Here is a 23,119-nt window from a genome sequence, read left to right as displayed (position 1 = left end):
TGGACAAAGGAAGGAGGGTTGCAATGCAAGGCTTGACTTGGCAATACAAGAAAGGGAAAAGACAAAAGCAGTCTCCCAGCAAAATGCTGGAATTTCACTTTCACAGCTGCAAAAGGAAAACAATCACTTCCCACACAAAAATAACTGATGGGCTGCGTTGATGAGAAGATGTCTGAGGAATTTCAATTAAAAGCCAGTGACACTGACAAAGGCAACGAGATTGAAGTGTTCAAAGGTAAGTGAGCAATGGGGAGGGAAGAACAATACCCTGCGAGGGAGGGAACAGTGCCTACTCAGCACTGCGTGGGCTGGGCCCTTCCCAAGGCAGCAGAGAGAAAGCCCTCGCCCGCTGAGCATGGCAGGGTGCTGGGACCCACCTCCGGCACGTGTCCTGCGCCCTGCGCACGCTCCCTCTGCCTCCCCGCGCCCCCGCACGGGCTCTGCTCCGCAGGGGGATGCTCGCTAAAGCAGGGCCGGCCCCTCCGCCTGACATCTCCGGCGGATGTCCGATGTCTGCTCACGTGCAACGTGAAACCGAGCTCTCCGTACTTTGGCCAGGCGACGAGTCAGCCCCATCTGCGTGGTGCCACCTTTGTCGCCGGCTGCCCTCCCGCGCCTCCCATCCAGGTGATGACCCCTGCCTTCAGGCCCTTTCTCCACAACGTATGTAGGATTTTGGAGCTGGGGCCATGTGTGTGCCCTTGGCGAATGGCCTGTAGCAGAACAGAGAGTGGGAAGAGCGGCAGGTTCTTCCTCAAAAAGTCCCCTGAACTTTGGCTGCAATAGGTGACGGCAGAGGCAAGCGAAGCCGTCTTACCAGCAGCACGTGGAAAGAGCCTGCACCATTTTTCCTGCAGCCACCAGGCACAGAAGATGAATATCTTCCAAGGCGGCACAGCTGACATCGTCTCTGATGGGAATAGCTCGTCCTTGCAGCCTGCCTGGTGAAGAGGCAGCTCTGCTCCATCTGAGCGGGCGACGAGAGCTGGAGGCAGGAGGGCAGCAGGCTCGGCACACTCCCGGCCTCCCAGGAGAGGCATCACCGGAGCCTGGCCGGGACAAGGTGGGCATCCCTGTCCCGGGGATGGAGCAGCTGAGGCCAGGGAAGGTGGGGGCAGCCGCAGCACGAGCCAGCGACGGAGCAACGCGGACCAGCGGGAGGAAGGAGTGCCGGCCTCGCACCAAAATAGCTCGCTTGGCTCCGAGCATGGCATGCAACTTCTGGCACACAGAGAACCCTGCAAATTTCCACGCCGAAGAAAACGGCTAGATTTAAAATCCCAAAGCGCAGTGTTTGTGCAGAGCAGCTGGCCAGCGCCCGGTGCTCAGCCCGGGCAGGCTCTTTGTGTCTCCAGCCCTGCGCAGAGCTCTGTCCCCAGGCGGGGATGGCCGAGCCAGGGGCAGGTCTCGGGCTGCTGCTCGGCTGTTGGCACGGGCCGAAGTGACTGGCACCAGCTGCCTCTTAGTGCTGGCGCTGACAGTCCCCCATACGCTGCAATACAACAGACCTCTTGGGTTGACAGCCCTGGTGGGGACAAGCTGATTTTCTGCCTTTAAAAACAAATCTACTTATATGTAGATGTGTCAGAGTAACAGATAGCCGCTGTCTCGGCCAGCCCCGCTCAGAGCCCTGCCAGGTACCGCAGTCCTGCTCCCCCAAGGCACGCTGTATATTGAGGCATCTGTTGTTCCATTAATATATTTTTAGTAAATATATCCCCCTTAGTTCAGCTGCAGTTATCTCATCAGTTCCTGTAACTATATGGGGAGCAACATCTCCAGGCGTGACTGTGATTTCTGAGCAGACTCTCTCTGCGCACACATTTGCTAAACGAGAGAAACTTGCTGAAGATGCTTCTCCCTGCAACGTTCGTGGAGATGGTGCTCTGAGCTCTGGTGCTGCACGAGGCTGAGTTTCAGGAGCTGGGGGCAACAGGCATCAGCACTGCTGCAGGTGCGGGAGCACACGACCTTTGATAAAGGCAGAATTACCCAGGCACACTTCCCTGCTGCTGCCCCTGATAAGGGGCCATCCTCCTCCGGCGTTGCCCTGATGCAGTGGCGATAAGCAGCTGGCTTTGTTTGCTCCTGAGCACGAGGCTGTTGCTGGAGATTTCCATCATCATCATCACTGACTGTGGCTGAGAGAGGGGAAAAGTCCCCATGAGTCAGTGCTTGCAGCCTGTGAGGAGGTGCACCCCGAAGGCGTGGGGTGCCGGGGCTGTGTACCCCCCTCCTCCGGGCAGGTAGCACCGGGGAGAAGCTCCACCACAGCCTTGTTGCTGCGCAGGGATCGGTTAAAAACCTTACAGACCCACAGATGGCTCCACCATCACACTTTGCTCCGAGGCCTCGGTCTCTATTGACTGCAGCTGTCCCGGAAAATCAGATTATAGTGCAAAACCCTGGCATTGAGTCTGCTCTGATGAGCCAGGTCTTTCATCTTCTGGCTAGATTGTCAGGATGAAGAGAGTGTGATGGGGAGCGGGGCGATAAGCCTCCACCGGGACAGCTTTTCTCTGGCCTCAGCTGTGCCCAAGGAGTGCTGCGAATCCAGAGCTCCTCAGGGTTGCCTGGGCCTGTGAGACTTAGGGCGGGAGAAGGGGGATCTCGCCCAGGAACCTTGCAGAAAGCTCCTGACCTGGCTTGCCTCCCTTGTCAGTGGCAAAAGCCATCAGAGCTCTGCTGCCCACCCCTCCTCCTCCTGCCCCTGCAGTGCTTTAAGAGAGTTGAACAGTGATTAACTATAGATGTAAATGCTGCCAGGGCAGCAAAGGGAAAAGCTTGTCCCTGCCCACAGGGAGAGCAACTCCTCGGTGTCACCGCAGCTGGTACCCGAGCTCTGGTGCTGCACCTCGGCATCCCCACGGCTGGCACCCGAGTTCCTGTGCTGCACCTTGGCATCCCCATGGCTGGTACCCGAGCTCTGGTGCTGCACCTCGGCATCCCCACGGCTGGTACCCGAGCTCCGGTGCTGCACCTCGGCATCCCCACGGCTGGTACCCGAGCTCCGGTGCTGCACCTCGGCATCCCCACGGCTGGTACCCGAGCTCCGGTGCTGCACCTCGGCATCCCCACGGCTGGTACCCGAGCTCCGGTGCTGCACCTCGGCATCCCCACGGCTGGTACCCGAGCTCCAGTGCTGCACCTTGGCATCCCCACGGCTGGTACCCGAGCTCCAGTGCTGCACCATGGCTTTGCCAGCTGCCTGAGCCCCACCATGTTGGCCACCACCTCCCCTCCCTCTCATGCCAGTGCTGTTACTGATTTACATCTCCATTGTGTGCCTGCCTGGCTTCTCACCAGAGCGACTTATTTTCTGCTCCTACTTCCATGTGACTGTTCAAACCCCCTTTTCCAGCCGGGATGAGGCTGCGCCACTGGAAACGTGTCACCCGGTGAAGGACGTTTATCTCAGTGGAGAGAGTCGCGAGCGTCGCAGGTGACGCTTCATTTGCAGCCAGAAAGAAAGATGCCAAGTGTTGCTCGGCGAAACCAGTTGCTGAGACAGACCAGGGATAAGGTGGTTCCCGTCTTAGTAAAGCCCGAGCCTGGCACCCACGCAGCCCCCGCTCCCGCCACCCCACGGGCTGCCCTCGGACCCAAATTCTCGCCGGGACGCTGCCCGCGGCAGATGGTCCGTGTCTGCCTCGAGTGATTCCCCGTGCCCGCAAACCCGGGGTGGCGTGGGGTGGGGGAAGGCCCAGCTGCTGGGGATCGGCCCCCAAACCTGGGGAGCTGCCCCCCCGACCCCGCCGTGCACCCCCCCCGCGGGGCGCCTGAGCGGCCACGAGCACGGCGTGGGGCACCGCACGCTGCTCCTCCCCGGGGTGCGAACACCCCCCGCGGGTGGGTGCGGGCACACACCACCCCCCCCCACCCGTGCGGGAAGGGAGCGGGGCGCGGCCGCTCCCCCGGTGCGGCGGGAGGGTCGGGGCGGAGCCGGCGGGCGCGGAACGGAGCGGCCCGGCCCCCACCGCCGCCCCCGCCGCGCTGCCATTGGCGGCGGGGCCGGGCCGGGCCGGGCCGGGGGAGGCGGCGGCGGCGGCGGCCGGTCCAAGCCCGCGCCCCCCCCCCCCCCCGCCCCCCCGGCGCCGCGGCCCCGGTATGTCGCGGAAGAAAGCGGCTCGTAGCAAAGGCGGCGGCGCCGCGCCCTCCGCCGCGCTGCCCCCCGCCGCCCGGGGAGCCGGCCGTGCCGCCCCCGCCGCCCCCCCCGTCCCGCGGGGCGCCGCGCCCCCCCCCGCCGAGCTACCCCGCAACGGCGGCGCGGCGGCCGGGCGGCCCTCGCTCAGCAGCAGCGGCGAGTTCTACGACCTCGCCTTCAAGGTGCGGGGGCTGCGGGGAGGGAGGGGGCGGCGGGGGGGCGCGGGGTTGGGGTGACGGTGCGGGGGGTCCGCTGGGTGCGGGTCCGGGTGCAGCATCCCCGCGGCCGTCGGAGAAGTTCCCGGGGGTCAGGACCGGGCGGGCATCCCTCCCTTCATCCTTCCTAGCCCGGCATCCCTCCCGGCCCCGCATCCCCGCCTCGCTCCCGGCCCCGCATCCCTGCCTCGCTCCCGGCCCCGCATCCCTGCCTCCCTCCCGGCCCCGCATCCCTGCCTCCCTCCCGGCCCCATATCTCTCCCTCCCAGCCCCACATCCCACTGCCGCCACCGCCCGGGTCAGGTCAGCCCTGGCCGGGGTCCCGGGAGGCTGCGCCTTCCGACCCCCCCCCAACAGCAGGGCTGCTTCTGCAGAACTTTTGCAAATGATGACAAAAAGCTTTTCTGCTCAGAGGAGTTATTGTAACCTTCTGGTTCCTCTTGAACCGCGTACCAAACGTGGTTGTTTCGCGGGGTGATGGTATTCCTTGAGCCGCATCGAATCTGCTCTGGCTGCTGTTGAAATGCCTCTCCAGCTTGTGCTTTCTTCTAAGGGCTCAGATGGCTTCTTCTCGCCGCTTCATGTTCTGGCAAGCGAGTCACAGATCAAACGCATTTGCAGCCCCCTCCCTCCATCACACGTCCCGGCACGAGCCCAGCCCGGAGCTCGCTTAGCAGTTAGGGCCGAGGTAATTCGGCGTGACCCGTCTGACCGCGTTTCTAACACAGACCTTCCTAACCGAGCGTGGGGGACTGAGCTTTGAGAAGATGGTGTTTGCTGTGGCAAGTCCGACCTTGGCGTGCACTGTGCCGGAGAGCCCGGTGCCTGTGGCCATTGCCGTGGCCATGGTGTTGCTAAGATTTGAGATGTAGATTAGGAGGGGAGGGGTGTTTGGGAAGTGAATTCAGTCGCTTTGGTAGGCGGTTGGTCCTTATACAGCTGCACTTCAACAGCTTCCCCAAAATGGAGCCACCTCTGTGTTGGTGCTGGTCCCCTGCTCCTTGAGCTCGCCTCTCCGTGCCCAGGCTGGGCTTTCCCTGGGGGTTGCCCCCACGGCACAGGAACGAGCTGAGCGAGGTCTCAGATGAGCCCAAACACGCTGGTAGCCAAAACCGCTAACGGGCTGGCTGGTTTTGAACCAGTGGCAGAGAGAAATTTCTTTGTATTCAGTAAAAACGTGGTTTATTAAACTTTTTCTTTCCCTTACCCTTCTCCTGAGGCTCCTGAGCTCTGCCAGAGGCAGTGGCCAAACACGAGTCCCAGGCACGGGGCCAGATCCTGACCACCGAGCCCTTGGTGTGAGCCTGGCCCTGGGTGCTGTTGTGTGCCCCAGTGAGGCTTCAGCGGTGCTGGGTGGGGAGAAGCTGCTGTTAAGGGTCCCCCTGCTCTAGAACAGAGGTCTGGAAGGTTAAAATAAATCAATGCTACTGTTTTGTACTAAAAATGACCTTTTTTTTCCCCTTCCCTTGGCCTCGCGCAGATACATCCATGGGCTCGCTGGCTCCCTTAACCCTGTTGTGCCAGAGCTCGGTGTGCGGCTGTACGTGGTGCTCCCGCCGGAGAGCTGGTGTGGGGCTCTGCACCATGGGCGATGGAGCACTGTGGGTGGATGCCGGCCACCCGCTCCCCTCCCCAGTGGTGCCCCCCTGCCCCAAAACGAGTTATAGCTGTGGCCAGGGCTGCCGCCACCTCTCTGGAGGCTGAGCCGCGTGGTGGTGGCGGCGTTTGCTGCTTCTGATGGCTCCTGCGTGGGTTCGGTGTGACCCGGGGCAGTGCCTTCTTAAAACCACTAAAATTTGGTCACGGGCTAATGGCTTGCGGAAGGCTGATGGCAGCGTGTTCGAAAGGGAGAGAGGGAACCCTGCCGCGGCAGTGTCAAGCCCTGCAAATCAGTGCAGGTGCAGAAGCTGCTGATGCAGCTCAGCTGCATGGTCCGGGATTTCTTGATGGCGGGAAGCCGTCGTCCTGCCAAGGGGAGCGGGGTCGGCAGCCCCGGGGGACAGGAGAGTTCCAGGGAGCTTGTGGTTTGAGCACAGGCTTTGGGGAGCTGCATGTGGGAGCAGTTTTAGCTCTGCTGTTGTTTTTTTTATGTCAGGGTGGGTTCCTGCCCCATCTGCACCCAGGGCTGCTGCTGGGTGGGGAACCGAGGCAGGCGGCACCCGGAGCTGCTCCTGCAGCACCCGCTGAGGACCGGGAGGGCGGCCATGAGGCTGTGTGGGTCCCGCCAAAGGAGTTTGCTCCCAGAGGGCAGAGGCACCTCTGGAGTTGGCGCTCATGGTTTGGGGCCCCCCTGAAGTCTCCCCATGGGCAGTCTCACCCTCCCAGAAAGCCCTGCACGTGGCGGGGTGTTCCATGGGTGCGCTGGGGATGGAGTGGGCCCTGTAGCTGTGGGGTTGCCTAGGCAGCACCTCTTGGTTTTCAAGGGGTGTTTGTGCCCCCATGGGGGATCTGTTAAGTACTGGAGGGAGGAAGGTGTCTCGAGTTTGGCCAGTGCTCAGGGACACGTGTGGTGCAGGGTGGGGAATACTCCCGCTGTGGGTTCCCCCCTCTTCTCCCCCACCCTCCCCTGGGTCTGAGGACGTCACTCTTGGACGAGCTTTTCTTCCCACTGATAATACAGGACCTGCTGCCTGCTCCCAGGATGGGGCTTTTAGGATGCAGATGGGTAACAACTACAGTGGGGCTTCCGCCCTGAAACCCGGTGCCTAACGCCCCCTTCCCCTCCCTCCCTCCCAGGTGATGCTGGTGGGCGACTCGGGGGTCGGCAAAACCTGCTTGCTGGTGCGGTTCAAAGACGGTGCTTTCCTCGCCGGCAGCTTCATTTCCACGGTTGGGATCGACTTCAGGGTAAGTGCCCGGGGGCCTGCTCCGTCCCCGGCGGGGGTCCTCGGCCCCTGCCCGCAGCCTCTGGCAGGTGAGTGACAGCTTTTGCAGAGGAGTAACAGAATATTGCTGCAGCAACTTAAACCTCATCATCCCAACCCGTGTCAGCTCCAGCAGGGCACCTCGGGGCTGAGCAACCGTCTGATGGCGGCGGCGGAGCCTCTTCATAACCGCTTTGCACGAGGAGGAGGGAGCGCATCCTCGGCTCTGGGTCCTGGGGGTGAACAACTGCTGAGGCCTGAGCGCCTGGCCAGTGAAAATAGTCCCCTAAGTTGGTTTCAGTATTTCTAAGAGTATATTTTTTAAAAAAAAAGAAAACCAAAAAACCACCAACCTCCTCCCCCCCCCAAAGAAAACCAACCCAAAACTGATGCATACCCAAATCCCCTGGAAACATCTCCTGAGCACAGCTCTGGGGTGCTGATGTGGGGGCGCGGTGCCGGGGTGGCCCTGCTCCCTCTGGCACGGAGGGGAGGCATCGTGCCGAGGGGACTCTGGGCTCTCAGAGAAGATCTGCTTTGTTGGCAGCGACGGGAGCCTCCCGCTGCCGGGGCGGGGGGAGCCCCAGGGGCTGTGCGGTACCAGCGAGGACGGAGGGGGTGATATGGGGAATGGGGGGGAGAAGGGGAGGCAGCTCATGTCCTGCAATGCCCTGGCGTGGGCAGAGCATCTTTTGCGAGGTGGGAATGTCTTAGTGCCGGCTGGGACCCTCAAAGCCTTTTCTTGGCTGCGTTTCCCCGGTGGTACCTCCCTGGGGCTGGGGGGCTGCCCGGCAGCTCTGTGGTCCAGGCAGCCCCTGGTGAAGGGGGGCTGCGGTGCTGCCAGGGACACCCTGGGCTGAGGAGTGGGCGCCCCGGGGTGGGACAGCAGAGCAACGGGGACGGTGACTTTACAGAGATGGCATCAAAGAAACCTTACAGCTGGCTGCGAAGGGCCAGCGAGAGCCCTGCGGAGCTGCCAAGGCCGCGGTGGCTCCTCTGAGCTATCGCTACCAAAGCAGCCGCACTCCTGGCTTGGGTCTCCGGCGCGAGGATCAGGTGTTCCCTGTCCCCCTCCAGTTCCCCAACCGTCTGCTTCCCCCAGACCATGAGCTCGCCACCCCCTGAGACGTCTGGCCGGTGCCGCAGGCTCCCGGGGGAGGCTCAGCCCTCGGGACCGGGGACGTGCCCGGTGGCTGTGCTCTCCCTGCCCCGCTGTCGGGGCACCGGCTGCGCCGCCTCACCCTGCCATGGCTTTTGGCTCCGTTTTGGCGCCGCGGTGATGATGGGTGGGTGCGGCGAAGAGCTGCTGGTGATGCCGCGCACCAGCGTTGCACCTTCCCGACCGCCTGTTCTCAGCAGGATCTCGGATCTCCCCCTTTCTTGGAGGGTTTCTGGGAGATGGGTGCCTCTTGCAACCTGCTATTTCGCCAGGGTGTGAAGAATAACTTGCTGGTACAGTGACAAGTGGAAGAGAAGAGGGACGGCTCAGAAAGCCTTTGGAGGGAAAGGGGTGTTCGTTCCTGCAGATAGGCTGTCGGTGCAGCGCTGCGGGCTGCAGCAGCGGCTCGGTGAAGGTGGTAAATTGGAGCCTATAATTTTATACAAAGCCAGTTACATGGTATTTCAGGTGTTCTTAGAATGAAAAGCGTTTTATTACTGATTGCAATGATTGATACCAAGGGCAGTCATAAAATCCTGTGACTTATTGATTAGAGCGCTGAAACGACTGCTACTGAGAAGTAATCAAATTAGGGTTAATTTGCTTCTGTAATAGAGCTGCTAGAGCTACCTCGGTTTGAAACGGACAGATTATACAGCGGGGAAGATCAAGTGTATGCCCTAAAACTCATTATTATCACCTTTGTAAGGCGCTCATAATTTTGGGGGGACATGGAAATAGTTTTTTGACTGTACATCTCCGACTCCATGAAGATAATCCTCTTTGCTGGCGCTGTGTAATAGGGCCCCTCTCGCTGTTTGCATCGCGATGCGGATGAAGCTCCGGGGGGGTAACGCTGGGGGCTTCTGCTGCGAGACCGCGCTTGGGTTTTACTCTGTGCCTATTGAGCAGCAAAACTGTCACATCGCAGCTCCTTTCGTCTGTAATCCCAGAATTTGGCGTCGGCTTTTCTGGCTGAAGCAAGGGAGGCTGTTTGTGGCCGCGGGCGACTGTGGCTGGGGAAGGCGGTCGCTGGGTTTTTGCTGTGTCCGCCTTGGACCGGTGCAAGAGGTGCTGAGCAAGCGCAGGGCGTTATTTCGGTGCGTCGGGCTTTCTCGGCGGGGTTTGTGGCAGTCCCTGAGCCTCGGTGGCGGCGGAGACCGCGGGGACCTCCCCAAGGCCAGGCCGTGCGGCAGCTGCGCTCCTGTGCACGCGCGACCTTGCTCGGCCGGGGGAGCCGCCGGGAACCTGGGTAAAGCCCGGGGGCGTTGTGGGGACGGAGCTGCCCGGATCTCGCTGTTGTTTTCAGGGCTGTGTCTGCTCCTTTTGATGCCGGCTGGTCTCTGCGAAGCACCCTGGGATGGGACGGAGCCGCGTTGGGGGGCAGCTCCTGCGCCCGCCCAGCCGCTCTCTGCCTCATCTCCCAGCCCATCCACTGGTCCCAGTGGGCTCCAGTATCAGCCGCTCGTTTTTGAGGATGTCAAACCATCAGATACACACAAAGCTACGGATAATGGATTATGTAGGCCTGAGCGAATGCAAATGAATAGAAATCCATTTAAAATTAATCTGGCATTACAATTCCTAATGGCCCCCTAGGTTTTTTCCCTCCTACTGTTTTATGTTGTGGAGAATGTCTCATATTGTGTTTGTTTATCATTATCTCTTAAACAAAGAAAGACATTGATCTAAATATATGTGGAAAATAAACCACTGATCCTAGGGAAATAAAGATGATTGTAGTATTAAAAAAGGCATCAAAATGGTACTCTAAAATGGCTTCTAGCTTAAGTGACGCCGAGTCCTTTGGCTCTCCTTCCTTTGAAGGTTGGGTTTAGTGGCAGAGCTTCTTTAGCTCCTCGGGAGCACTCCAGCCCTCCCGGTTCAGCAGGGGCAGTGCCGACACGTCCAGGGTGCCCGGCGGAGGGCTTGGCTGGGGGTGCGCTGCTGGGCGTGCTGGGGCGAGCCCCCCCTGCTGTGGGTGCTCCTAAGGCAAGGCAGAGCCCTGGGGCGAGGGGTTCTGCTCCATTGGGGGCTTTAACGGAGCCGGGGACTCTTTTGGAGCGACAGAAACTTCTGTCCAAGTTACTGAACTGCTTCCCCCGGGGGGGGAAAACACCTCTCTGCCTCCGGCATCTCGGTCGCAGGCATCGCCTTTGGGGTTTCCAGCCATCGCTGGATAGCGAGGGGCTTAATTATCTTAATTATTCCTTCCTGTGAGCCACGGTGTGGTCACGGCTGTGCCGAGCCATGGCAGGTCTTCCTTCTCATCTTCCCCAGGGCTGGGGGGTCTCAGCGGATCCCTCTGCTTGGTGGGGGCAGCGGCGGGGCCGGGTCTCTCCCTGCAGATCCCCGCTGGTGACGGCAGGACGGGTCCTGCCTGCGCAGGCAGAGCCGCTGTCGGGGGCAGGTCGTGCGTGCTTTTCTAACTTCATATGTTAGGATCTCAGGGAGAAGGGTCTCCTGGAAAAGAGCAGGTTTATCACTCGGAGGTGTGAATCCCATTTTTCTCGGTGCGACTGAAGAAGCTGCCTTTGCTGTAATTTTGGGAACACGGCAGAAACCTCAGCAGAAGTTAAAGCTGTGCAGCCAACGGCACTTCTGTCTTGTCGTAACAGCTAACTAACAGGAGGCATGTCTTGCCAAAGCTGAGAAACCAAAGCGCCACGTGAGCCCGCTGTGTGCCCCCTCCCCGATGCCGGCTGCCCGGCCGGCGCTCGCAGCCCTGTGCTCTGTCCCGAGCTTTGCAGGGTCGGGCGAGTTAAGGGGTTTTTTTTTGTACTAATTGGACCTGAAAGGAGATGAACATAAAAGGAAAAAAAAAAAATTAAAGATGAGCCTTTTCTCCCTGGGAAGAGGTGCTAATGAGTTTCTCTGCATTAGCAGGGGAGATGCTTTCTGTGTTAATCAGTGGGATGAAACCACTGCTGGCGGAGTTCAGAGCAGGGCGGCTTGTCTTCGCTTCCTCTGAGGTGTGCAGCGGTACCGCTCTTCTCCTGCTGCCCCGAGGAGAGGGAGCAAACCACCACCCTCCTAGCACAAGGCCTGCTTAGGTGCTGCGGGAGGAGGTGGGAGAGCCTCGGGCTTCCCGAGCAGGCGGCTGGGCACAGGGAGTATTTCCTCTGAAGGCTGGGCTTTTGGTACCCACCGATCTGCAGCAACGTGCCCAGGAGGGGTTTCTGCTGGTTGTTACCCTGGGGAGACCCGCGGCTCCCCCCAGCCGCAGCCTCCTCGGGTGCGGGCGAGCCGGCCGCGCTCTCTGCTCCAGCCTTGGCCGTGCCGCGGTTAATCAGCCTGCTGGGACGGCTGCTGTGCGCTGTAAATAAAAGCTGTCAGTTGTGACCCTGAGCTTTAAGGACTCCTGATTACATTCAGCCCTGCTCTGCTCTGGGGGTGGAATCAGCGGTATATAATATGTTTTTTTTGCGTAAGAGAGTTATTGCATCTCTTGTTTATTTTTTGTAGCGTGTGTGTGCGTGCACCTTCCGTTGGCAAAACAGCGGCTGCTGCCTGCCTGCTGACTCCCTCAGCAAGCTGAACTTTGCAGGAAAGCTTCGTTCCAGCCGTGCAGGGTGTGCAAACTAGCGCTGGCCGCGCTCGGATTCAGCAAGTCTGGTCCTGGGTCTCCATGTGCTCAGGGGAGGGAGGAGTGGGCGCCCAGCGGGTGCCCGCATCCCTGCCCTTGGGGTGATGCTCCGACACAGCGGTTCAAAGTGCTGCCTCCCTTTGAAGGGTTGGTGCAGCCTGGAGCCCTCTGAAAGCCAAGGGCTGGCTTTTATCTCAGCGGCTGGCACGGAGCATTAGCAGGGCTAATTTACTGATGGATCAATCTGGAAAAAGTGGGAGGGGATCTGCTTAGGCCAGAAGAAAGACATGGGAATAAATTAATTCCAGCGTGTCTTTCTATAGAAAATTAGTCCTGAGCGTTCGAGGGAAGGGACTCTGGGCACTGAGCAGAGCGTTTGGTCCCTTCTCTTTGCACGCTTTGCCACGGAGTGTGGTGACGGGGTCGGGCAGGGGGGCGGCCGCGGGCTGCGGTCGGGTGGGTTCAGCTTGGTCCCCGGGGCCGCGGAGCGCCGGAGGGGACAGTCCCGGCTCCGCACCCCTGCAAGAGCCGTGGCCTTCCCCTGGGAAGGGCATCTCGGTGCTGCCTCCGTCGCCCGGGCCGAGGGTCTCCCTGCCCCTCCGCAGGCTGCCGTGCCTGCGCGCCACGGGTGCGACCGCTCCGAGGCGGGGCAGGGGCCCCGTGCAGGCGCTGGCGTGGCAGGACGGGCAGGGGGATGCCTGTGTGCCTGCCTTGGGTATGTGTTTCCAGCAGCTTTTTGCCTGAAATAGGCTTGCTCTGCGTCTCCTATTGCTGTATGAATTTTAATAGGAGCCAGTGGCTGATTTCATACTTTTGCATTTCTCGCTGTAAGGAAAGCTGGGCTAAATTTGCTGGCAGGAGCTTTCCCGTGATGCTTCCCACCCCTGGTTTCGGGGGGCAGACGAGATGCCGGCACCGTTGCCTTAAGGACAGGGTGCCGTAAGGAGCAGGTGCTGCCCGAACCTGGCAGCAGGTGAGCTGGGTCCCGGGGAGCTCGTGCAGGGACGGCAGGCTCTGTTAGCTGGAAAACGCCTCGATTTTATCGATTTATGTCGTGTCTGACTCTTAGGACGACAGCTTCTCCGCAGCTGCTGCTGGTTCCTGTTCCCCGCTCCCAGGATGGGCCCTCAGGGGACTAAATAGCCATTTTTCCTGGGAAACTGAGCCCTGCTTTGCTTTCAGCTGCCTCTCTCCTCCCTTGCAGAGGGACACAGCTTTGCAGTTGTCGAAGCCTGTCATTTGCATGCAGGGGCTCAGTTGCCAAGAGATGCTGCGAGCAGCGCCTGTGGCAGGCTGCACCCGCTTTCTCACATCTGCTAGTATTTTATTCATGTTTCTTTGGCTCTTGCGTTTGAAAAATAATAAACCTCCTCGGTGCGCTCCAGTTCTGCAGCACACCAGTAAACTGCAAACACCCATGTGCTGGCGGTAATCCCGGCGGACAACAGGCTCGATTCCTGCCTTGGGGAGGGCAAAAAGAAATAAGATTAATGTCTTCAAATCAGAGAAGTACTTGAGTTGCTCTTTAAACGAGCAGCTGGAGCAGCCTTGAGACACAGAGCCTGATTTAAAGAACTCTTAACCAGTTTGCAGGATGGTGTGAAGGTGCCTGCCCTGCTCCCGGCACGCCGGGGGTTCTCCCGCCCCTTTGGCGTCTGTGAAATACACCCAGAACAGGTTGCGTGTTTAATCCGGGTGTGATATTTTGCATCCATTTCAGCCGACAGCGAGAGCGCTGGGGATGTGGGGTTTTGTGGGGGATGCTCCTGGAGCGGCGCCGGTGCCTCCCCGGCTCCCACAGCCCCGCTGCTGCGTGGTGGCTTCCCGGCACGTGCTGACAGCTGGTGTCCCCGCAGGTCTGTCCCGGTGCAGGACGGTTGAAATAAAAGATGTAGTTAGCTCAGGTGGAGGGCAGGAGGTCTGGGCTGCTCTGGAGCCGCAGAGCCAGGGCGCGGGCACTGAAAAAACCACACTTGGGAGGTGCTGGTGGAAGGAGGGAGGTTATAAAGCTGTTCACTGCTTCTGTATCCTCGTTAGAGCTGTACAGCAGCTCAAAACCCCGTTAGAGGGTGGGAACCAACATGGGGGAAACTCAAGAGGAAAATGCAATTCCTGCCCTTCTGCAGCCTGTTGCGAGCCTACGTGGAAAGCACAAGCTCAGTCGCTTCCCGGGCTCTGCAGCGTCCGACCAGAACAGCTTCATTTCTTTATCCTTCCATTCCTTGTCCAGGCAAGTTGCACCGCGGCGCAGAGGTGGGTTGGGAAGCGGTGCCCGGGCGCGTGCGCTGTCACTGCGGTGTCCCCTCCCCGGGCCGCCGGCGCAGCGGTCCTGGCTCTGCGGGTGCGTGGGGCTGGCGACGCCTGTGTCCTCTGCCCTCGGCGTGGGGCCGGCAGCGATGGCGGGTGCGGCGGGGCTGCTGCTGGGGGCTGCTCTGCCCGTGAGCCGGAGGCATTTCCCCCCGTCCTCGGGGGTGCGGGTCAATGCCTCGCGCCCTGCTTTGCTCCAGCTCAGCAGGCTCCCTGCGAAGGAGTTGGGTGAGGAGGAGGCTGGTGCTGGAGGAAGGCTGCGGGCATACAGATCTGGTGGGTCTGCACCTCTCTGGGTGGTGCCTGGCAAGAAACTGGCCCCAGGGAGGCCAATTTGGGTGCTGGAGCATCAGCTGCCCTGGTGCAGAGCCAGGAGTTTTGCTGGGTCTGCTCGTGGTGCCGGGGCCTGCGAGGGAGCGTTTTATAGCCAATAAAACATTTAAATGGGTCTAAAGAAAGTCTAAATGGTTTGAATATTTAATGGAATACATTTGGCTTAATTTCACTTTCATCTTTTATTTGTGATAAAATATTGAATTCAGCTGTGCAGAACTGGGTTTTTCTTTGAAAGCAGAGGGGAGGTGGCTGAGCCAGCGGGGACGGGTGGGCTTTGGGGTGCCTCAGCCCCCCGCTGCCGCCCCCATGACGGGCATTTAGGGGCATCCCTGCCCCTTGGCTCTCGCCTCGCTCAGCCCCCATCATCCCCCCCAAGCCCTTGCTGCCTCTCTGCTGACTCATTTCGTTACCGCTGATGAATTATTTGCCCCCAGCAGGCTTCGTTTTATTCCCAGCGTGGATGCTGGTGATCTCTGTGTGCGCGCAGGGAAGGGCGAGGTGCCTGTCCCGGGTTCGGCAGGGCCGGGGAGGGCTGCAGGGAGGCCACCTTTCCCAAAAAGCTGGTGTGGGGTGAGCCATCTCCGGCCGAGCTCGCCGGGCGCTGACTGCGCATCATCCTTCCCCAAAAACCACCTGCCCCTTCGTCCTCTTCCCAAAGAGCCGCCCGCTTTCCTCCTCCTCCTCACATCTGCAAAGGGTGGAGAGACCTGAGCCGTGGAGACAGGGATCAGGTCGGTCCCGTTGATGGGGTTTTTGCTGGGCCCTGCGACGGTAGCGTCGAGCGTCGGCGTGGCAAATAGGAAGGGCAGCGATCGGCTGCTCCGAAGCCTGGAACAGCGGGTGCCAGCAGGAGATCATCCCCCCTTGGAAAAAAATTTAAAAAGGGAAAAACAATCCTTTCCAAATGGATCAGAGCCGTGTTTATGGGGGAAGGAGCCACAGCTCGGTGTGTGCCTGAGCAGTTGTCCGCTCGTCCTGTGCTGGCCATGGGGGCACGCACGCTGGTTCCTGTGGCAATGGGGAATTCAGGGATTGAGGGCTTGCCCGCCTGCAGAGCTTTTGGAAGCAAAACATGTTGTCAGCGGCGTTGTCCCGGGGGCGGGTGAGGGATGCAGCGAGCAGGGGGACCAGGGGTGGCTGCTGGCAGGGAGCCCCGAGGAGGAGGAGGGGGGCAGCTGGGGAAGCACTGGGAGCTGTGGGATTCCTGCGGCGATGCTCACCTTGCTTGGTCGCACCGCGCTGCCTGCGCGGCTCCTGGCCCTGCTCGCAGCCGGGCGAGAAGGGGAACGCAGCCGCGGTGCTGCTGTACATGCTGCTGGCTCCATCCAGGAGCGACGGAGCTGCCCCCGCTCCCCCGGCAAGGGATCTCCGGCAGAGCGGTGTAACTCACACCGCTTTGTTTGCTGAAGAGGGACATACAGCATTTTTAATCCTGGCTGAGCACCAAGTCATTGCCTTGAAGAATTGCCGAACCTCTCCAAAGCAACAGCAAATATTTCATCTTTATGCCTGCATCAGAAAAAATATTTCTTTACCATCATAAGTAATATGTGTTGGGAGCTCGTGCTCCTTCAGCGTTAAAGGGTGATGCCCGTTGCCCTGCTCTGCGGCCATCCCATGGTGAGGAGAAGCCCAACGGGGTTCCGGGGGTCTTGGTGATGCTTCAGGCTGCGGAGATGTTTGTGTTGCAGATTCGGCGGGTCTGGGGTCAGCGCTGCCCGCAGGCAGGTCAGCATGCAGGAAAGGTTGTCTTCTAGAGATCGTAAGACTGGCAGCATCTCCCTGAGGATGCAGCTGGTCCTGTTGTGAACAGGTTTTGTTTCACTTTGTGTGTTGTTTTTTTTCAATATTTAATTTATTGAAAGGAGGGGAGTGGTGGGGAGCCGTGCCCAGCTGCATCAGTGCAGCCAAATCTGCTTGGGTCAGACACCACGAAGCCGTCCACCTGCGGCGAGCCCGGACCTTGTCAGCCCTCATTCAGTCTGCCTGTGTCTGAGGATGTTTTCCCCCTTCCCGTCGAGCCGCGATGTTCCTGGGCCCAAGCGACACGCTGGGGAAATGGAGCCTTTGGCTCTTCCAGCTTTGCTTGCGCGGGCGTCACCACGGCAACGGCGCCGGCGAACGCCTCGTCCGACGCGCACCGTTTTATGGCATTAAGGCGGTTATTAGCGAAGCGCCGCCGAGACGGCAGCGGCTACGGCACGCACCGGTGGTGTGATGTGTGCCGGGCACGGGGGGGCTGGCAGAGGAGGAGCGGGGGGTCCTGCCCCAGCACCGATGCTGCTGCTCCTCGTTACTGCTAACGAAGCCGAGCCAACCTCAGCTCCCGGTACCGTTCCCGCCAGGGAAAGCTGTTGGTGTCAGCACTCCTGTGCCTGTTGCTCTCAACCTTGACACACCCCCCTGTTAATGATTTTTATTCCTTTCTGCCCCCCAAAGCCAAGCGCAGGAGGCTGCTGGAGGCGTTCGGGGAGCCCCAGCCCCTCCGGGGAGCACAGACCCTGCGGGCCCCAGGACTGGCCGCTTGGTCAGCGATGCTGAATTGGGTCCAAATTGCCAGGGTTTGCTTCCCCCCGTGCCGCTCGACAGCAGCAGGTCCCCACCAGTGCCTCTGTGAGCTGATGACTAAGAAAAACACAACTGTGTGGCTGGATGAATAATTTGGCCCAGCCTTGTTACTGGGGAGTTTGCAGTGAAGACCCTGTCCAGGGACCTCCTTGTTGGAGGGGGCTGGTCCCTGGATGAGCATCTGTCTTGCAACAGGGGTTCGGTGCCCCTGGCAGAGCGGGGTTGATCCAGTCCCTTTCCTGGGTGCACAGGGAGCCCTTCCCCACGTTTGTGCAGCCAGATGGCTGGGCTTTAATTCCCCCCGCCCCAGCGTTGAGCACACTCGGCTCTCGGGAGCTGCAGGGAAGCAGCTGTTTCTCCAGGGTCAGGGTTGCAGGACGACGGCATCATTTCCCTGGCGTGGCTGGGCGCTTGCCCCCCTGCCTCACAGCCTGCAAAGCCCCTGCGGGCCCACTGCTTTCGGCGTCTCCCCATTTGCCGTGCACCTCAGCGGAAACGCCGGGGGATTGTTGCTACTCTCGGCATCAATTTTTAGAGCGCGGCGCGGGTTTTGGCAGCGGCGCCGGCCAGCCCACGCAGCCCCAAGCAGCGCCAGCCTCGGGGAAGGACTGGCAGCTCTGCCAGCCTGGCGGGGATGCAGCGTTTTGGGGGTGAGCCCGCCGTGCCGTGCCGTGCCACGCACCTCCCCATGGCACCAGCCTGGCACGGCTGGGCAGAGCAGCAGGGCAGGGCTGGGGAGAGACCCCGGCGCTGTGACGGCCGTGCCACACTGCCCCAGGCAGCCGTCACCGGTTGCATTTATTTTTTGCTGTAAACCATACGCTCTTGGGTGTTTCCGTAGGGGCTGAGGGGCCGCAGGGTGTTGTGTGGTCACGTCGCAGGTCAGTGCGTGGAGGGAGCGGGGTCGGGGCTGTGAAGCATCTCAAGCCAGTACACGGCGGGTGTGGGTTCCTCAGGCTCTGTGAGTCAGTGCTCTCTGAAGGAAGAGTGTTCCCAGGAGATCACGCATCGCAGGTTTCAGATGAGTGGGCTTTTCTTTTTCCTCTAAGTGCCGAGGCACGCGTGGCCTGAAGCCAACCCCGAGCAGCTCGAATGACGCTGGGTCCTGGGCCCCACAGGCATGCTCTGCCCCTGCTCAGGGAGTGGAAAGGCCATGGGGAGCCGTGGGGAAGGCCGGCTCCTTGCCCAGCTCCTTCCCTAGACCTGCCACCATTTGCTGATGTGGCCTGGGGGTGTGTGGCTGATGTGACAGGACCAGAGCTGGACTGTGAATGCTTTGCGGTGAATCCTGCTGCACTGTCTTTGGGAGAAGGGCTGGCTGTGGGGCATCCCTGTGGTGCGTCGCCATGGGCATCCCTGCGGTGCATCCTTGCAGTGCATCGCCATGGGGCATCGCCATGGGGTGCATCCCTGCGGTGCGTCGCCATGGGGCATCCCTGCAGCGCATCCCTGCGGTGCATCGCCATGGGGCATCGCCATGGGGTGCATCCCTGCGGTGTGTCGCCATGGGGCATCCCTGCAGCGCATCCCTGCGGTGCATCGCCATGGGGTGCATCCCTGCGGTGCGTCGCCATGGGGCGTCCCTGCAGTGCATCGCCATGGGGCATCGCCATGGGGTGCATCGCCATGGGGCATCCCTGCGGTGCATCCCTGCGGTGCGTCGCCATGGGGTGTCCCTGCAGCGCATCCCTGCAGCGCATCCCTGCAGCGCATCGCCATGGGGCATCGCCATGGGGTGCATCGCCATGGGGCATCCCTGCGGCGCATCCCTGCGGCACATCCCTGCAGTGCATCACCATGGGGCATCGCCATGGGGTGCATCGCCATGGGGCATCCCTGCGGTGCATCCCTGCGGTGCGTCGCCATGGGGCATCGCCATGGGGTGCATCCCTGCGGTGTGTCGCCATGGGGCGTCCCTGCAGCGCATCCCTGCAGCGCATCCCTGCAGCGCATCGCCATGGGGCATCGCCATGGGGTGCATCGCCATGGGGCATCCCTGCGGCGCATCCCTGCGGCGCATCCCTGCGGTGCATCCCTGCAGCGCATCCCTGCAGCGCATCGCCATGGGGCATCGCCATGGGGTGCATCGCCATGGGGCATCCCTGCGGCGCATCCCTGCGGCGCATCCCTGCGGTGCATCCCTGCAGCGCATCCCTGCAGCGCATCGCCATGGGGCATCGCCATGGGGTGCATCGCCATGGGGCATCCCTGCGGCGCATCCCTGCGGCACATCCCTGCGGCGCATCCCTGCAGCGCATCCCTGCAGCGCATCGCCATGGGGCATCGCCATGGGGTGCATCGCCATGGGGCATCCCTGCGGCGCATCCCTGCGGCACATCCCTGCAGTGCATCACCATGGGGCATCGCCATGGGGTGCATCGCCATGGGGCATCCCTGCGGTGCATCCCTGCGGTGCGTCGCCATGGGGCGTCCCTGCAGCGCATCCCTGCAGCGCATCCCTGCAGCGCATCGCACTGGGGCAGGCGCAGCAGCCCTGCAGCAAACAGCAGCGGCAGAACTGAGGGAGCCGGAGCCCGGAGAGGGGTGACCCCACCTATCTCTGCCTGAGGCGGGACGTTTGTATTGTGAGGAGGGGGAATAAAAGGAGACCATCCTCTCTCCCCGCGCCCACTGTCACTGCAGGAGGTAAGTGACGCTCTGCTGAACGGCAGCGCACGCTGGGGTGCTCGTTGCTGCTGCCTCTCCTCGGGCTTTGCTGACCCAAGAGAGCTGCAGGGCTGGAAACACCCAAAACATGCCAGCACGTGGCGCTGGAGCATGATTTGCTGCGGGGACGAGCCCTCCCAGGCCTGAACATTGCGCCTGCTGCTCGGCTGCCATGGCTTTCCCGCGGGATCTGCTGGGAAGGGACCAGCTCCTGCGGCATCGCCCTGCTCCAGGATGCGGGACGTGCACAGAAATCAGAGCGGTGCTAGCAGTGGTCCTGCGTGCTGTGGTGCTGGCAGACCTCGGAGAGCAGCACCGAGAGCACTTCATTTCGTTAGTGACAAGGAGCTGAACTTGGAGAGCCGGGTCTCGCCGCGATGGGGGTGCGCACCGTGCCCCTTTGCACCGGGGTGAGTCGCAGCTTGGCGAGGTGGCTCCCCGCAAGGCTGGGGCTTGGCAAGTGGGATCGCAGCTCAGCCCGAACTTTCTTCAATACATTAACATGCTGCGCTTATAAACGTGCATGAATTCATGTGAGAAGTGCTTGACAATGCCTAAAATAACTTTCTTCCTGAGCAAGCGTTAATGCGTGGCAGATGTGTTTTTTCCCTCCTGAATAATACACACGAGATCAAGTTGCTCCCAAAAGCTGGGTGCGCTGGCGAGTCCCGCGGGGCCTGGCATCGCCGGGTGCTGCCGAGGCAGAGCAGCGGGGAGCGGTGCCGCGTCAGGGGCGATCGATTCCCCGGGACATCAGCCCCGCAGCTTGGCACAGAGGTGGAAATCCTCTCCCGCGGACCCGGCCGCTCCAGCCTGAGTTCCTGGCTGTGGTTGGGCTTTCCAAGGGAGGTTCCTGGTGCGAGAAAAAAAAAAAACAAGGCAACCACATGTGTCTTTTGGTTCAGTTTTATTTGCAAAACGGTTTGCAAATGCCTGTGTCTTGCAGCAGCGCCCGGTGCTGCTGCCGGACCTCCCGGTGCTGGCCATGACCGGCACTGGTGGGGCCCGTGGCGAAGCTGAGCCTCCCTGGTTAGCAAGGGGGAGGTGAAGCCTCAGAAAATGCTCACCCAGAGCTTGGAAAACAAACGCAGGGCCGAGGAGGGGTCCTGCCCTGTGGGGAGGGGGCCAGGGCTCATCGTGCTTCAGCCCCCAGCGCCGCTGCTGCCCCCGCACCGCCCCGTGCATGGGAGCTGCTGCACCACCGCAGAAATGGGCTGGGGCATCAGTGAGCGCCGAGACCTGGTATGTGCCGCTCCCAGGGTCTTAATGGACTTGTACGGGCTTCAGAAAATCTCATTATAGTTGTTCAGTCACTCTCTTTTCCCTGAATCCTTCGCGGGATTCAGCTGGACCCGGGCTCGCGGCTCAGCGAGAGCACGGCTTTCGAGAGCTGCCCGCCTTAGCTGCAGGTGAAGGATGCGTGTGTTTGTGTGTGCACGTGATAAAAAGCTACAGATTCATTTGTCAGGTCTTTGGGGATTTTTTTTTCCCCTTTTTGGGGATAAAAACTGCTATTTAATAATGCTATTTGCAATGTCATCTGCAGAAGATGCTGTGTTACTGCCAGATGCTGCCGGGGTGTTTTTTGCTGGATATTCAGACCTGATTTATTTTTTATTTTTTTTTAAATTAGATTGCAAAGTCATCTCTGAAACTTTGGGCGAGTTCCCATCCCTTTAGGTGCCAGCCCTCTGATACAAAGCAGCCTGGCTGCGGTTAAAGGTACAGCTAATTGCACGCGCTGTGGTGCCCAGGAGAGCCTCGGTGGCTGGAGCCCCGGAGCCCTTCTCAGCAGCCCCTTCAGGGTGCCTTCAGAAAGCTATGTTTTACAGCATGGATCGTACTGAGGGCAGAGGAGGGTGCCCAGAAGGCTGGTTTTGTAGCTCTGAAACCAAATAATAATATTCTTCAGACTGGGACAGGGCAAACGGAAATGTTTGGGCCAAGCATAACAGCAGGAAAAATTAATCTGTCTTAATTTGCCTGCCATGCCTGAGGGCTGCTCGGGTGTGTGGGGTGAGCTGGAGGAAGGATGGGCCCCCAGGACTCATCCTGCCCGGTCGGGGTCCCCCACTGCGTGTTTCTCGGTGGCTTTCTCTTCCATGAACCCCAGCGCTGCCTGGCTGCTCTGGGGCCAAACCAGTTAAACTCCTCCTGAGCTGGGATGGGTTTTGTGCTGGACGTGAGACGGCTGCTGCAGGACTTAAGTGTGGTTCCTGGGATGCTGCTCCTGGTCACAGCCGAGCTGGTCCAAACCACGCCTTCTCCTGGAGGGACCATCCCGTTTATTGCCCTTGGAGGCAGCGGAGGATGGAGGGCATGGGGCCAGGGCGCACGGCCTGGGGCTGGCTGCCGCCACCCGGGCTCTGGCGAGGGTGAAATGGTGCAAACCTGGGAGGCCGGTGAGCAGCAGGGCCATTGCAGCGGGGCTGCCCGGCTCCTCCCGCGGCTCCTGCTGCTCCTACGCCCCACAGGCTGCTATGATGGCAGCGCTTCTGACACAGGGACTGGCTTCTTTGACATAAAAACTGATGCAAGGCTTTATTTCCGCCCCAGAGTAGAGTCAAAATTTCCCTGTATAACAGTAATTGATGACCCGTTTTTCATTCTTGCGGCATTGATGGCCGCTGTGTTTGCTGTAAATGAGAAATGATATTGCAATAAATGCTCTGTAGAGATTCTTGTTCTGCTTTGCAGCACGGAATGTCCTTGATGAAGAAAATGAAGATAAATATGTTGAGTGCCACGTTACTTATTCTCGGTATTGGCACAGATCTGCGTGAGCCGTCTCTGCCCCCTTTGTTTCCAAGGCTGCCTGGTTTAGAAGTAAGCAGGGATATTTTTTTTAAATATCTCTTCTATTATAAAGTAGAAAAAAAAGAGACTGAAGGGGTGAGTAATGCAGCCCAGGGTGGTGGGGGAGCTGCCGCAGACCGTCCCCGGGCAGGGAGGAGGGATGCAGCTGTGGGCTCCATCCACTCCCGGGACCCGACCACGTGCTGGGAGCTGCAGGGATGGCCGGCAGCCTTCCTGCTGACTTTGGCTTTTTGGCTGCTTGAGTCTCCGGGACTGCTGTAGCAGATCCTATCCTGCGGGTTTTTAAGGGTGGAAACCCCAGTTTCCCTGGCTGCCCACGGGGCTGGGGCGCAGGCTCGCTCCGACACGGCCCGGACGTCAACAGCCTTGCACGGCCACGTCTCCCGCCTGCTGGGATGAGCCTGAGCAGCCCCATCGGGCTTAAAAGCATCGATAGTCTGAGTCTCGTCTGCCTGT

At 60.4% G+C, this 23,119-nt stretch overlaps 1 protein-coding gene across 1 annotated transcript in view; it reads left to right on the top strand.

Moving 5' to 3' along the window:
- Positions 1-4,084: 4,084 nt before the first annotated feature.
- The window catches only part of RAB26 (RAB26, member RAS oncogene family), a 35,138-nt gene continuing 16,103 nt past the window's right edge, over positions 4,085-23,119 (top strand). The window contains exons 1-2 of the mRNA XM_064461360.1: positions 4,085-4,326; positions 7,096-7,206. Of these exons, the coding sequence (XP_064317430.1) occupies positions 4,108-4,326; positions 7,096-7,206 (330 nt within the window). The 5' untranslated portion in view covers positions 4,085-4,107. The remainder of the gene's footprint in view (positions 4,327-7,095; positions 7,207-23,119) is intronic.

This window comes from Phalacrocorax carbo, chromosome 10 (genome assembly GCF_963921805.1).
Source record: "Phalacrocorax carbo chromosome 10, bPhaCar2.1, whole genome shotgun sequence".
NCBI lineage: Eukaryota > Metazoa > Chordata > Aves > Suliformes > Phalacrocoracidae > Phalacrocorax > Phalacrocorax carbo.
Note: the sequence above shows the minus strand (reverse complement) of the source record. Positions and strands in the feature narration are given on the sequence as shown.